The sequence below is a fragment of the Anthonomus grandis genome, chromosome 7 (assembly GCF_022605725.1).
Source record: "Anthonomus grandis grandis chromosome 7, icAntGran1.3, whole genome shotgun sequence".
NCBI lineage: Eukaryota > Metazoa > Arthropoda > Insecta > Coleoptera > Curculionidae > Anthonomus > Anthonomus grandis.
Genome location: NC_065552.1, coordinates 14,372,634 through 14,388,780, shown reverse-complemented (window position 1 = coordinate 14,388,780; position 16,147 = coordinate 14,372,634). Strand labels below are relative to the sequence as shown.

General features: G+C 28.1%; 1 protein-coding gene across 3 annotated transcripts in view; it reads left to right on the top strand.

Moving 5' to 3' along the window:
* LOC126738157 (brain tumor protein-like) overlaps positions 1–15,167 on the top strand; it is a 60,315-nt gene extending 45,148 nt beyond the window's left edge. For all 3 annotated transcript variants that reach the window (XM_050443343.1, XM_050443341.1, XM_050443342.1), the window contains exons 14-15: positions 3,552–3,761; positions 14,469–15,167. In XM_050443343.1, the coding sequence (XP_050299300.1) occupies positions 3,552–3,656 (105 nt within the window). In that variant the 3' untranslated portion in view covers positions 3,657–3,761; positions 14,469–15,167. The remainder of the gene's footprint in view (positions 1–3,551; positions 3,762–14,468) is intronic.
* Positions 15,168–16,147: the final 980 nt, after the last annotated feature.

Below are 16,147 nucleotides of genomic sequence, written 5' to 3'. Positions count from 1 at the left end.
TATCAGGCTAAGGTAATATTGTTTGGTCATTTTAACTTACCTGAGTATAGTAATACGAGAAACTTAAATAGAAAAGTTGCTTTTTACTAATATTTTTTTTGAATTTTTTGACTGGCAGCTGACTTCAATATATAATTTTTAAGAACGGTTACTAGATTTCGTTATTTCGCCAACTGCTAAGTTTTTTTTCCATTGAAATTGCCATGATTTTTTGTTAAAAGAGGATATTTTTAATCCATCACTTCTTATTAAATTTAAAAACACTTCTAATAAACAATTTCACAATCATCTTAAAGTAGAAAATGTCTTCTATAATTCTAAAAGAGCGGATCTCAGAATACTATATACTAGTTTCCTGGAAATAAATTGGGATCTGCTCTACTATTTATTTAAAAACTAAAATCAGTATAATACATAGCAGTAGTAGAAAACAGTAATGATAACCTCTCCTGACTCATCCTGTACAGTAAGTTTTAATATTTTGATAAGTTTACTGGACAGTTAGCCATTATCGTAGATATAACTAGCATAATATAACGAAAATATTTTTTAAGGAGGAATCGGCTTAGAATAATTGTTTTCTCGGTTAAAATTCTATTCAATATTTAAATCTTGAAGATAAATATGGGTTTTTAACTTCTTAATTTTAGTTTGTGGTTAGCCATAAATTTTTGGAGCTGGAAATTTATATACAGGAAGTTACACAATTTGGTGCTCATATTTCTAGAGCGTATTATTGGAGTGAAAATAAGACTTCTTTCTTATAACCATGTGGCCTAAAAGAAGATTAAAAATCCCAGTCAAAGAGGCGAAAATTCAAGTTTGAGTAAAACCTCTACAATTTTTTTTCTAGTTTTCTATGAAACTACTAAGAATATAAAAAAATTTCCTTTTATCATTGAAATCCTAATCAAACCGTATAGAAAAATATTTATTTACGACTAAATGGTATTCTATACGGTTTGATTCTACGGTTTGATGAGACCTCAAAGTGAAGAAGTTATGATGGATTTAAAAAAAAAACCAAAATTTATCTATCAAAAATGAGAAAAAATTTTTTTACAAACTAATAAAAAAGATTTGAAAAAGTCTTATAAAACTTTCCAGAAAACTGGGAAAAAACCTATTAACAGTTTCTATTCATTTTCTCCAAAACTATTTTGATTATGGAAAATTTTCTTTTAGCATTAAAATCCAAATCAATAATAGAATAATTCAGAAAGAATAATATTTTACTACACTTAATCGAAAAATAAAAATATCTCAGAAAAATATAAGACTTATGAAAGATTTTTGGAAAACTAGATAAATTTTTAGAGTGAAAAATATAATTTTTTTTTTTAAATCTTATAAAACTTTTTTGAAAAATAACTAGAAAGAAGTTATACCCAATTTTCCCAAAAAAGTCTTCCTTAAAAAATCCAAAGGGAAAATGTTTGTTTCTTTGATTTTTATGTTTTTTCTGCAAAACTATTATTTTCAAAAAAAAATTGTTAAGACAAAATTATTCGGAATATTAGGGCGCATCAGATCATAGAAAAATATTTTTTAGGTCCAACATTTTTCCAAAAATTTAGGAAAAATTTTTTAGGACTTTTTCTTTATTTTCTTAAAAACTATTGAGAATATTAAAAACTTTCTTTTAGCATTGAAATCTCAATCAAAAATAGAACAAATCATAAGCAATACCATTTTACACTAAATCGAAAAATAAAAGAGTTATGAAAGATTTTCGAAAAATTAGATAAATTTTTGAGTGAAAAATTTTAAATAATTTTTTTTCGAGAAATTCATTTTTTTTTTTATTTTTTGTTTAAATGGACCAATAAAAAAAGTTATCCCCAATTTTTTCAAAAAATAGTTTTAATTTTTTTTTCTGGACAAACTATTGGTTAAAAAAAATTGTAGAAACAAAAGTTTTTTGGCATGTCAATGCGCATCAGATGCAATAGAAAAATAATTTTTAAGTTCAGTAGTTTTCCACAAAATTAGAAAAAACCTCTTAACATTTTCTCGAAAACTATTGAGAATGTGGAAAAAAATTTATAGCTGTAAAACGCAAAATAAAAAGTGTTATAGAGTATTTATGAAAAATTAAAAATTATCTCGATTATACCACTCGGCTTATAACTAAGTTGAGTTACGGTCTTCATTAAAGGGTCTTGTCACTATACATCTAAATTCCATCGGCCACTTGGATATGGTTAAGTTGTACTTTTTAATAATTATATGTTTTATTATATATTCTATACTATGAACTCGTTCTTCCAAAAAGCACTCCAACGGAAATAGACCTGAATAAGAACCGATGGCACAATAAAAAATTAAATTGTTTGTTGAAAAGAATGTGATCCAAAATATTACCGTACTAACCCTATAGGCAGTGACCATCGACTAGTTTGAGCAAGAATAAAGATGAATAAAGGAAAGAGCAAAATTGGACGAATGGACATCGATCAAAAGGAATACGAAGGAAATATAGCTTTGAAGGTTTAGAGCTTTGAAAATCTAATAGAGCATCAGCGTAATGATTTAAATAGACAAATAATTAGAATAATAGTTTGAAGGTGCTACTGATAAAACTTAGTGAAGGTAAAAGAAACCTTTGCAACCTGCTTAATAAAATTGAGACAACAAAAACCAATAGAAAGAATATTCTTGAGATGGCAGAAAACTTTTACAAAAAGCTTTATTAAAAAAGTTGAGGAACCAAGGCAGATACCAATAATTCAAAATGTAGGATCTGAAGATATGCCTGAAGTAACAGTTATTGAAATAAAAGCTCGCCTCTCTGAAATGCAAAATAATAAATCGCCTAGAGACGATGATATACTTATCGAATTAATTAAAGAAGGAGGCAATATTTTAACACGCATATTTCAAAAACTCTAACGCATATTTTCTGAATAGAAGGTACTCTCAATGGCACAATGCAATAATTGTTCCCACGTATAAGGAGGGCTATATAGCTGATTTAAGAAACTATCGACCCAATAGCTTTTTATCCCATCTTTACAAGCGGTTCATGAAAATTATAACAAAGAGAATTACAAACAAACTGGACAGTTACCTATTCAAACCACCGAGATCCAAAAAAGATTAGGTCTGAACGGCATTTGGTAACCTTAAAAAATAAAAAATAAAATAAAGTTTATAAATCGGAAATTCCCATAATCTTAGAAGAGTATAGCATTTGATCAATGTTTTGTCAGTGATTTCGTATGAAGCAGAGACACTTGGAGAAGATATTAAATAAAATACAAGTAATTCATCGTGTTATGGAGAGGTTAATGTTGGGCGTCAGTCTGGACACACCGTCTAGTTAGCCATTAAAAAATCTAAAATTTTGGTTTGTTTTTATTGGTTTTTGTATCTTATTGTTAGCTGCTATTTGATTTTATTTTTTATAACCATAAACGTTCTCTCTTTCCTTGGTTTCCTTGGTTAACATTCTGCGTGTTTCTGCTATCCTAGTGTATAATTTTCTTTAAATAATATTTTAATAATAAAATATCTCGTTTGGGCTTAAAACATTTTTTTTTTGTTTTCAGGTGTCTCGCTGCTGTGGTCTAAAGATAACGTCGGAGGGCTATGTGGTAACTTTGGCAAAGAATAACCACCATGTGCTAGTGTTGAACACTCTGTACATTCTCTAGCCTCCTTCGCCCAGACCACTGATCTCGCACACGTACTCTTGTATATAGCGAAGAACTGATTTTTTTCAATTAAACTAGTTAGCTTAGGTTTTTATTCATTTCGAGGTAACTGACATTTATCCAAAGTTTATTTTTTAAGGGCAAATTTAATATTAGTTTAATTTTTATCGATTCATTTATTAATCTGCTTTTAGTTACACGCGCATGCGGTGCGCTTTTGCGAGTCGTGTGATATTAGGGTGTATATATATTTTTTTATTTATTTACATAAATTTAATATTTTTGTGTTATGGTGGTTTAGGTATATGCTTTTGCAAGTGGAGCCAAGTTTTTTTACTCAACTTGCCGTATATTTAAGAGGGGTTATTTTATAGTATATTAGTTATTGTTGAATATAATATTAATTAATTTGGTATACTCGCAATAGCACACCGCAAACTGACGTAAATAACATTTTTTTTAGCGGAAAGCGCATACATATATTGAAGGTTCCTAAAACAATATTCTATTGTTATTTTTTTCTTATATTATAATTTTATGACTTAAGATTTATTTTTACGGAAGTGTGAGTTCAGCCGTTAATAGTGCCATTTTTTATTTTTTTTAGTTAGGTTTTATCTATTTGCAAAGAGCTTGGAATTTTCGCTTTTTTGTTATTTTTTTTTATTATAATATTTAAATGTGCGTATGATACGGAAGATATGTTCGTATAACCTTTTAAAGTTTTTTTGAACAGTTACTTGTAAAGATAGTATTGCATGATTCACGTTATTGAGGACGCGTTCTTCGGCAAGCTAGTTTTTTTTGGGTTTTACCGAAAAAAGTTATACAAGCTAATTCCGATTTATCGTAATCTAATTTTTTCGGGTAGTGAATGATAAAGCTCTCATTCCAAGTTGTTCTAAGGAACCGAAAACGTCTTCTCGATATTTACCAGTTTTTACCTCAGGTTTTCGGTATTTTTTTAAAATTTTACTACCAAAGATCCTTTGCTGAGATCAAAATAGTCGAGTTAGAGTCTAAATAGTTAATTTTCCTTCCCTCTATAATGACCAAAAATGGTAACCAAAAGTTGAAGATCAATAGTTAAAAAAAATCTAAAAAATGCTTGAAAAAAGCGCAAAAAAAATGAAACATACAATTTTTTTAAGTTATATCTCAGCAAAAGAAATTTTGGCTCAAATCATTACCGGATTTCATATTAAAAAATTCGCCGATTGCTCGCATTAAATAAAGTGCCATTGTAGAATAGGTCCTAAAGTCGCAGCCTAACTGAAGAATTTTTATTTGAGATTGTATTCTCTACATTATAATCAGCAGTCGCTCTAAAGCAAGGATCGGTGTTCATCGATCGGATTTACGATTACCCGCATCTTTTTTTATATAATCATATTCCTGGGATATATTTCAAGAGATTTCTGGCACTAACAATCTAGTCTTTACTTTTTTTCGCCCAGTGGCTATAAATCAAAGTATGTATTTTAATTAGTAGGAAAGCTTGATTTTTACTATTCACTCCAGTGTCAGATAATCTTCAAAAAAAAAAAGAGGTCTCAGGAAGAAACTAAACCTTTACAGGCATTATCCCAATATATTTATGAACAATCGCCTCTTAATGAGTTGGTTTAGTTATAAAAATCCGTTATTGTTTTAAATTTGTTTTTGAACGAAATTTCTTTGGTTTTGAAAATTTATATTTTTACAAATCATTTGACCAAAAATCGGTATTAATTTTTTTAAATTAGTATTTTTGTAGCAATATTGTACTAATTGAAAACAACGGAAACATCAACTTCGAGCAAATTCTTCCTCATTGAACTTCTTTTTCAATTTAAAAGGGCAAAGCTCGGAGTATAGTAAAGAAAACACTATTAAAAAAATGTGAAGGTAATGAAAGCTTATTGATTATAGTTTTTATTTAAACAAAAGCGAATATTACGATAATGCTAGTAAAGCTATCATCATTTTGTACGTATGTTGTTTGTTCCTGTTTGAACTATCTATGCTCTGTTTTATCTTTAAAAATAACGGAAATACCCTGGAATTAAAACCAAAATGATCCCTCTATCAGATATTATAATTCTATAAAATATGTTATTTCTTCTTAAAAACTTTCTGATATAATTAGATTATAATAGATTAAAAATACATTTATGGATTATTATTTCCTATACAGGAAATTAAAATAGTTAATACCAGCTTAAAATTTTAAAAGAAATCTTTAAAAAATGCTAAATTTATAAATTTCTTATTAAACAATGTATTCATGAATTGGCTTCCGAAGAGGTACAGAGAATTTAACTAGTTCTTCTAATTCAATAGAATAAATGGACGCTTAACGTATATTTATTTATTGCATTTTGGAATAAAGTTTCTTTAAAGAAGAAGATTCATTGTTATTAGAATTGGATTATTTTGCTGTATTTGGTTAAACTTTGCTTAGTCTGCTGCATATAGTATTTTTACTTTATTACCGGTTCCCCAAATTGCCCCTTTATCATTCGATACCTGTTTCTCCAAAGATGGCATCATCTTGATGAGATAAATACTCTGATATAGCTAGCTCTAAAATGTTTAACTGATTAGGTTTCTACTGATTAGGGAACCAGATTTGCAGAAATGTATGTTTTGAGAAAATTCAAGCTAAAGTTTATTGCTCGCTAATTTCTTCTAATAAGGTTATGTTTCTAAATTACATATCAAAACATGTTTTTTTTTATAAAAAAAATTTGAGGACGATAAGCAGATACTAATTAATTTACTAAAGGAGATTTTTATTTTAAACAATAGGTCTTAACTTCGACTGATTTTTATTAAAGTATTTTAGTAAAACATTCGTAGTTATTAATGGTTTTAAATTATGATCATAAGATCATTTTCAGTTACATTTTAATATTTATTTAAATATTAAAAAAATATATAAAATTTCATTGGAGCATATGATACAAAAAAAAAGTTAATAAATACTGCAGAAAAAGTTAGTTAACATATTTTTTAATATTTAGCATTAAATCAATGATCTGAGATCCGGTAAAAACCGGAACATTTTGCCAAAATCTCAATCGATTTTCAAGGATCAAGCTAGAAAAGGTTTTTATCACGTCATCTTTTTTGTATTTGGATATACTATGATTTGGGTATCTAGATTTTTACGATACTACTAATTTATATTTGTTCATTGGTTCAGTAGCCGCTTCGTTAATTTCAAAAGAGTTTTTGTAAGAGTAAGATAATTCGTATTCGCCTTTATTGTTTGCACCTTTCCCGAGGTATATTACAAGGATTACTCTTTTTTCATTTATAGGCAGAAGGAAAATCTTTCTGGTACAGTATTAATAAAATCATCAGACGTACACTTAACTTCCTCTCTTTAAGCTAAGTTCTATCTGGTATAGAATGAGTCTGCTGTCAGAAAAGTACATTGTTTGAAAGTACTCGCAACAAAACTCAAATTATTACTGACGATTATCCTCTTTAACATTTTCATTCTTGGTAACATTATTAACTTTTTGTAATTCCGTAAAAAAATATATTTTTTCGTGACTCCATTCATTGCCGCATAGTTTTATAATTTTTTGAATTGTAAGAGCCAAAAAATATGTTTTATGAACTTCATGTTGAGTGCCATTTTCATTTTTAATATTGAAAGGTATAAACCTTTAAAGAATTAACCCTAGTAGTTCACATGTTGACTGAATAAATAAAATAAACCAAACGGTTCGTTTAAGTCACATTTTACATGGTTCGTTGCAGTTATTTTAATATACAAAAGTTTTTACGGTAATCTAATAATTGACAAAAATGATGACGTTGCCGACCTATATATTTCTAACGACTTTTAAAGCAAAAATAAAGTTATTAAGGTGTTTAGGGTCATCAAATATAAAATCTATATCAAATAGAGGCCTTAACTCTTTTTTAAAGTCCTTGAACTAAAGGGGCAATGAACAAAATTTTTTTTTTCCTCAGATAATCCGTCAACAAAGATGAGCCAACCAGATCAATTGGGGTAAACAATTCTAATTAGAGCTTTTTATTTTTAGATCGAATAATTTTATTTGTGGATTATTCTAAAAGTCAGGATTACTTTATACCGTTCTTTGCTGAAGGCTGCCAAATGATTTAAAAAATATAAACAATCAACATAAATATTTTGTGATTCACCAAGGAATAGCAATATCAAATGCCTTTAAATGCAAAAAAAATATATATTGTTAAAAAATGTAAACTACCTCATTTAGGTCAAATTAAGAAAAGAAAGGAATTTAATAACTAAACCAATCAGCGTTCATTGACGCGAGCCTGTAAAGGTCTTAAATGCCTGTGATAATAGTATTTCAGGTTAGTTGTGACCTTAGTCTCTTGTTGTTATTTTTCATGCCGCGAAAGCTGCGCGTGAGACTTTTGTCTTCGTGTTACCAAGCGGTTTTTAAAATTATATGTATATAAATAAAATTTAAAACAAAAAAAAAAACTCGAATTTTAAGCCAGAGTGTTTATGTATTTAAAATAATCGTATCTTATATACACTATTTCATTGTCTAAACGGTACGAGACTGCCTCCAGTTTTATGTTATATCCACGCCTTTTGATGATTTTATACCGTTTTAGGTATTGGTACAAAAAAGATAAGGTTTGTTGGACAAAATTATCGCTATTTATGCTAGTTTTTTATTGGTGATGGTACCTAACCAGACACGCCAGATGTATATACATAATATTACTTATAAAATATATATTTTTTCTTTTATGTATTACTTCGAGTGTGAAGCCTATTCCTCGACTCGATTATATTTATATGTATACAAAGAGATATATTTTTATTTTACCATTTTTTTCATGTAAATAGTGGGTTCTTGTTGCTTTTAAAAAATGTTGCTTTGGTTGTTTTTTTTTTTGTTATATTTTATGTAAATAAGAAAAGGAAATTCCATTTACATTTTGTATTTTCAGGCAGTCTCGTACCAATGAGGCGTTGTTCTTCAAAAGTTCGTATGATAATGTGATGTCAATAATCTCAATATTTGACATATTATAGTCATATATTTACAATGTGAATTTTTTATTTATTTACTGAGTGGATTTTTTGATTTTTTTAGGGTTATATCACGTGGTTTTTTTAGTCCGTCTAGGTCGCGTAGCGTTCTTGCATTTGCTCACTTAAGTTAATTTTTTCCAGGTACAGTGGTTTTTTGATCGGATTCATTTGTAGACTTGCTTATTAAAAATAACGCTCTTAAGGTCAGTTTATTAACAATTAGAGAAGTTTGTGGTTTTTGAATTTCGATATATCACACAGTGTTGCGTGCCGAATAAAATGTCTTTTTAAAGTGGTTATATCATTTAATTTGTCTAACTATAATAAACGAATTAAATATTTTTATTATCAGTATCTGAGTCCAGGTTCCATCCAAAATATATTAAATTAAGGCTTATAAGAGGCTTTTTTATTATAGAAGTGTCTCTAAACGAGTAATATAAATAAAAAAATGCGCGATATTTTTAATAAGACACTGTGTTTGAATTAAATGTTAAAATAATACCTAACATAAATTCTCATGTATTATGCAATTAGAAGGAACATCGAATGTGTTACATATCTGCAATTTTACAAACTATTTCGGGTCAATTATTCAAGGAAAAAAATATTACAATTTTAAGAGAACCACTGCACCTGGAATGTAAAAAAAATAAAAAACCAAAAAATAAAAGAATATTATACTTTTATTTATTTTATTGTAATATGATACATTATCAATGTGATAGAATTTTCGATAATTTTTACAATCACAACTTTTAGTAAATGTGTGTACCAAACATTTTTTAGATACTCGTATACCAGTAATTTTTGCCATAATATTATATACATAATAACTTTACAAAAAAGTGTATTTTCACTTTTCGTTTGTATTTTAGAGTTTTTTTTTTAGTTGAACTACGAAGGAAAATTTTTATGATATATATTCGTTTAGCAATAAGTATTTTCTCGATTCAGTATTCAGAGCATAACCATTTTTTTATTAATCATTCCATTTCGGTCGCGTTTTTGCATGGAAACCGGTCGTATCATCTGTTGATTTTTGGTCTTTTTTTGTATTTTTTTTTCTCGAAGAAAATTTTGTTTGAAAATTACAATTTTCGCGCATGATATAGTAAGGTGTAGCAAATTTGTCAACGTTTACGGGTTGTGACTCGTAAATCTTGACAGATGTAGTAAGAAATATATTAATATAATGCATTGTTACTTAATATATACCTAATAATATAAATATCTATATATCAGTGTACTGTAGAAGCCCTTTTGGCTTACCTTTCGCAAATTGCCACACCCCAGTTACAAAATGGTTGTGACCGTTTTTTTTTCCTTTCCTAACTAAACTTTTAATCGGTCTGTTTTTTGGACTCCCAAGCTCCTAACAAAAAACTATTGCCTTCGAAACATTTTATCTTTCCTCTTCATAGTCCAGTGTTGTAGTATTTAGGGTAGAATTTTAAAAGTTTTGTAGGTGTTAGTTCCCTTGTATGTGAGGACTGATTTTTTTTTAGCAGGCCATTGAGGGCTATTTTCTAAATTTATTATATTATTATCTAAGTGGATTTATTATTTCTTATATTTCAGTGTTCACTAATATACAAAATACTTGCTCGAGTTACAGAATGGGGTTTTTGTTTTAATAAAAAAAAAGATAGTTCTTTTGCTAACACATTAAAAAAAAATGAAATTTGTTTTTTACTCTCAAAAAAATCTATTTGTAATGTTTTACAGTTTTGTTTTTCTTTTTAATGTCCATGCTTTAATAAAGAGTTGAGATATAACGATCCTAAAAAAAACTGAAACGTCATAATAATATTTATGCAGATTTCACTTAAGTTTGAAACATGCAGTAACTCGGGCAATTTAAAATTGATAATTAAAAGTATTAAAAGAACCTATAATTTGTTTCCTTAATTAATTGACATAGTCAGTTAATAAATTAACATTATTTATGGTAATTTTTATGTCGAACTATATATGTATAGAGAAAGCAATTTTAGCTTGCTAAAACCATATATGTAAAAACTCGCCCACCTGCGCTATTCAGAACTATATTTACAATAATAATGAATTATACAGTCCTCCATACTATTGGCACTTTTCTCTCGAGACGTTAGTTACTCGCGGATTAACGCAGATTAACTAAGTATTTTGACATTTTTAAACTAGTTTCTATGTCTAGAGGTATTTGAAAATTTTAAAAAATAAAATAAAAAAAATATTCTAAAAAAAATCGTTTTAAAATGTCAAGTGTTGTTTAACCATTTGTGCTTCGTCATTTTAGGCACAATCAAAAAGTACAATATTTCCTTTTTGAAATGAAGGTTTTTGTTATGCTTTTTAAATGGTGATAATATTGTTTCAAGTACTCACTTCGGGTGTTATTATATTATTTTGGCTATGTTTTTGGTCATCATTTTTTTTTAACTACGCCTTATATTGCTGTCATAGTATTTACACTGTCTGAGAATTTATTTATTTGTAGCCTAAAACATGGCCATATAAAAAACGTGTTAGTTTTAAGAAAATAGGTATAGATGATTTTTACAATGTTTTTAAACCCATATTGGTTTTGTTTTTAAAGAATCGTCGTATTATTTATATATATATATATAGATTCGTTTGAAACTGAACTTATCGGCGCATAATAGTTCACCCGACAACGAACAATTACTTCAAAGTTCTTTTTCACGTTTCAAAAAAAAAAGGAATTTAATATTGTTTTATTTTTATTATTTATCTGTTTTTTTAGATAGTTTTATTTATACTGAGAATTATTTTTTTAGTATTCTATACACCGTATATTATTATATATACTAACTTTTGTGTGTATTTACATAAACTTATAATTAATTTGAAGGTACTTGAAATAAAATACGTTTTAAAGGTGGTTCTCTTTTGAACGTCCGTAATTGCCCATGTTATATAACCTTTCTCGCTATCATTAAAAGGATTTTAGAGCAATAAGCTAATTTTAAATCGCACTAAAAGTAATATTAACCAAAAATTATATACATATACTTAAAAATCCTTGAGAAAATATATTTTGTATTCGGTCTTATTTCATTTTTCGACGAGTATTTAAAGAGTAGGTGTTAAATAATATATTTAAAATATTATACTATACACTTCCTGTACCAAAATTGTTGTTACTCGATGTGAAATTTTAACTATTGGTTATTGTTATCTAAAACTGGAATGCATGAAAATATGTATTTCACCTACCAGGAATAAAATTTGTTTAAACATAAATAACCAGTTAACAATTCACATTCTTAGATGTTTCCTGCATTTCAATCGTGGCTTCAATCTTAGTATCGTAGTAGTCGTATTTAAAGTACAAATGGTTGTAAAAGTATGTGTGTATAACATATCATGTTTAAAAAGCCCTTTTATTCAACAACATATTCTAAGAAGTTTTATGTCATTACAAAAAGTGTTTTAATGGAATTAATAGTAGTAATATCTAGTAATGGGCTCGTGCTTTGCATACGTTAAGAATTTAATTCAATTCTAAATGTTATATACAAAGTTTTCACATTTTAATTAAACTTATATTTTTGGACCTACCTGCTCTGTTGCCAAGCGTAACTAGCTATATTTATACCAATACCTTAGAAACCCCTTACCGATTTTACCGTTTGAACACCTTTGTAGCTGAATGTTAATGTTTATTGGTACAACAGTATATTTCTTGAAATTTATTTAATTGGTTCTACTTAAAATTATATAGAAAAATATTTAAACTTTTTTTTTAATTATATTTTTATTAGCACCTTAGAGGGGCCGTTAATCTGACGCAACATACGATTCAATAAGTATTCAATTTACAAATGCTGGGTATTTCTTAAAAATTATTATTGCCACATTTCGAAGGCTATAAAAATAGTTCTAAGAAATGGTCTTATTAGTAAAAGTCAATAAATTATTGCTTTAATTAACTTATTATCTTCTTAATCTTAAAAGCATTTTAAAACTGCGACTAGTTAATATTTAGGATTTATAGATCTAAGAACAATTATTTGTAAAATTATAATATTTCTAAACTGACCGATTTATCATCAAAGGTTTTTATTATTATTCGTCCCATATTTTTTTCATTCCTTATGATGACTTTTCAAACCTCATGTCTTATAGCGCCCTAATTCACTCAAAGGTATTTTGTTGGAAAAAATATGAATTTCTGGATACCATCTATGGATAGTGTATTTTCTTACATTCCTTAATTTAGCGCCAATAAAAAAAAATCGAGCTGTTTTTGGTAGTATTTACCGACATGCTTCCCATCTGTTTCTCCCAAACTTGGTCTACTGGGGCTTGGGGGAAATCTTGCTAACAAAAGCATGTATTTTTGCTATTTTAAGAACAGAATAATTTTCTATAAAATGAGCCGTTTGGGATAAATTAAGTTAATAATGATAACTAGATTTAAGCTCTTTTTTCATAACGTTTCCGTTGAACAGTAAAATAAATATATTTTCTGAGGCAATTAAATAATTTTAACAATTTGTAGGAAACCTATATTAGGCAATTCAACATTTGCTTGACCTTAAATTTAATATCTCTTGATTTGTGCAGTTGTATTTTTACGCATTAACTAGAGAGGTGTCATCTTATAAACCTTAGATTTGTAATCCTGCCTATACAAAGATTTTTTAATTAAGCTGTCCTAACTATTTAGGTTGGTTCAGGTTGTACAATGTCGCGAATTTGAGGGCGACTCTTGGTAACCTTAAGAGATATAAGTTGGGAAAAAATAAGTTCATACTTATTAAAATGTCAAAAACCATTTAATTTTTTTAAATACTATTTTCATAGATATCTAAAATTAGACGAAAAATATTATTTCCTTATATATTTTTTGTCATTTCAAACCATGGAGCCAAAATAATCATAAATGAAACTTTTTATGGCTACTTTTTTCACCCTTCGTGTTGGTTAGTTCAAAATCATGATACGTCGTCGTTGAAAGGTCTATGTATATCTGCTTTTATTACAATATAGTGTCCATAAGAAAAAAAAGTTTATAATGGTTGGTAAAAGACATTGTATTATAATTTTTAGATCACTGTCATGATCATACCTTATGTAAAAAGGGGATTTTTTTTTTTAATTATTAAACTAGCATTAAAAGCATCAAATTAACAAACTTTGTCCTAATTGAACCAACCTTGTATCTCTTACAGTTTCTGAAATTCCAATGGTCTCTCTAGAATTTGAGACACCATGTTCAATAATTTGCAATTTTTTTTCTAGGTAAAAAAGGCTCATAACATGCTAAATGATAAAAAAGTTTATCCAATTTTATTTATTTCCTTGTCCCGTCCTATTTCTCCCCGTCCTAAATTGCTATCTGCTAATTTGGCCTAAGAATGCGTATGCAAGGCATTGAAAGTGTCCTGTTATAACTTTGGTACTACTTTTTGCTAATAGACACCTTAAAATTAATTAAAAGTAGTGTCACGGTTGAAGAATCGACACTTTTATCTTAGTAATAAACGAAATAATTAACTGTGTCTTAGTCCTGTCATATTAAACGAATTAAGAAAAATGTATACATTTTTGACTAATATTGTTAACTCTTTCCAAAGATTTTTAGTGATAAGTTACTAAATAATATAATCGTGCTATTATGCCATAATGATATATTCCTAGATATTTACAAAAGCAACATTTCACGTGTACCAAATGTTAAATGCATTATATTCTGTTAGAGACGGGGACAAATAATAAAATTTGATATATTGAAATAGTAACACATAATTTCTATTTTATAGATGCCGTGCCACAGTGTGTCGTTGTTTTGAAACCTCAAGCAAGTATTTTCCCGCCTCTATCAAGAAGTGGTTTTTCTGTGTTTTTGATAGAAAATGTTTTTTTCAATTTGTATATTCAGTGGTTCTTGCAGAACGTAGTACGTGATGATAGTTGTAATTTTGACATTTCAAATATTTGGTTAAAAAGATTAATCAGTTGTTCTGCCAGGGCTCACTGTTTTTATCAATACTGTAACAATCTATGTACCTTTGAGATACCTATATTTATATAATAATCATAAATAGGCTATACGCACTCTTGTTTCTCTGCTTAACCTCAAAATTAACAGTTAAATTTGTTCAACTATAGCTTCAGTATTTTAATGACTATAAACTCCATACTCTTATATAAATATACATTATCTTAAAAAATACTAAATATTATATACCTATATATTATCTCTATTCATATATTTGCCGAGGTCAGCGTTCCGTGTGTTCAATAAGGCGTTAAATACTTTGGCAATTTTTGCTGAGCCAGTTATTGGTTACTATATTCGTATTGCCTTATTATTAATTTTACATTATATGTGGTTATTCAGGGTGGCAAGAGCATCATGATGCTCGTGTATTTTTCGAAATGTTTTTTATTTAAATTGTACTAAAGGTTGTTTTGATTTGTACGTTATATTGGTTTATGAATATAATTAAATATTGTAAGCATGTTCTTTTATTTCATCATTATCATTTTTGTTTTTAAAAAAGAATTTATTTTCCGTGAAAACTTTTTCCTCTACGCAATTATTAATATGATATATTGAATTCTATATAGACTGAGATCGTATTGGCAGCGCTTTTAACTCTATGGCTCTAAAGTTGTTCGAATTAGATCAATGTTGAGTCTGTAGAGTTAACTTTAGTCAAAGCAATCACAAGTTACACCTCGCAAGATAAGGCTAATGGAGTGCTAACCCGCAGTTAAAGATATTTCATGACAGATTAAAAATTCGGAAAAAGTCTTGTAAGCCCACAACCTAAAAAGTAATTAAAATATTATTCTAAAGTGGTCCACTCGCGATACAACAATCTGCAGACCATGTCAACATTATTTTGACCCAGAAACAACAGTTAGATTTTACAACTTTATTTTCACATGCTTATGTTGTTAACACACGTTGCTTTCAATTGTATATCTCTAGACCACACGAGAAACATGGAAAAAAGTTTTTTTTTTTATTAGGTAACCACAGCGATAAATTTTAATAAACATTAAATTAAATTACGCTTCATAAATACCTAAGCTAATCCGTTTTTACTTAAGTAATTAAGGAATACGTAGTAGTTGATAATCAAGGGTTGCGTTGGACAACAAATGCAACATTAGTGAGGAACTTGACAGTTGGAATGGCTCATGGAAATGTCAATGTTGCAAGACGCATTTATGGAGACATATTTTCTCAGCGTGTAATACCTTATGGGCTCCATGCTCAAATTTTTGAAACGGGCAGTTTCAAAAGTTGGAACATGGTTGTTCTCGAGAGGCTAACAGCTATACGTCATCTCGGAATTAAGACCCATTAGTTTGCTGCCGGTTGTATCTCAAACTCAAAAATGCTTTATTGTCAATATAAACATAGAAGTTGTAGACAAAGCCAATAGACTGTACATTAAATGAATAAAAACGAGAAACTAATTTAAAA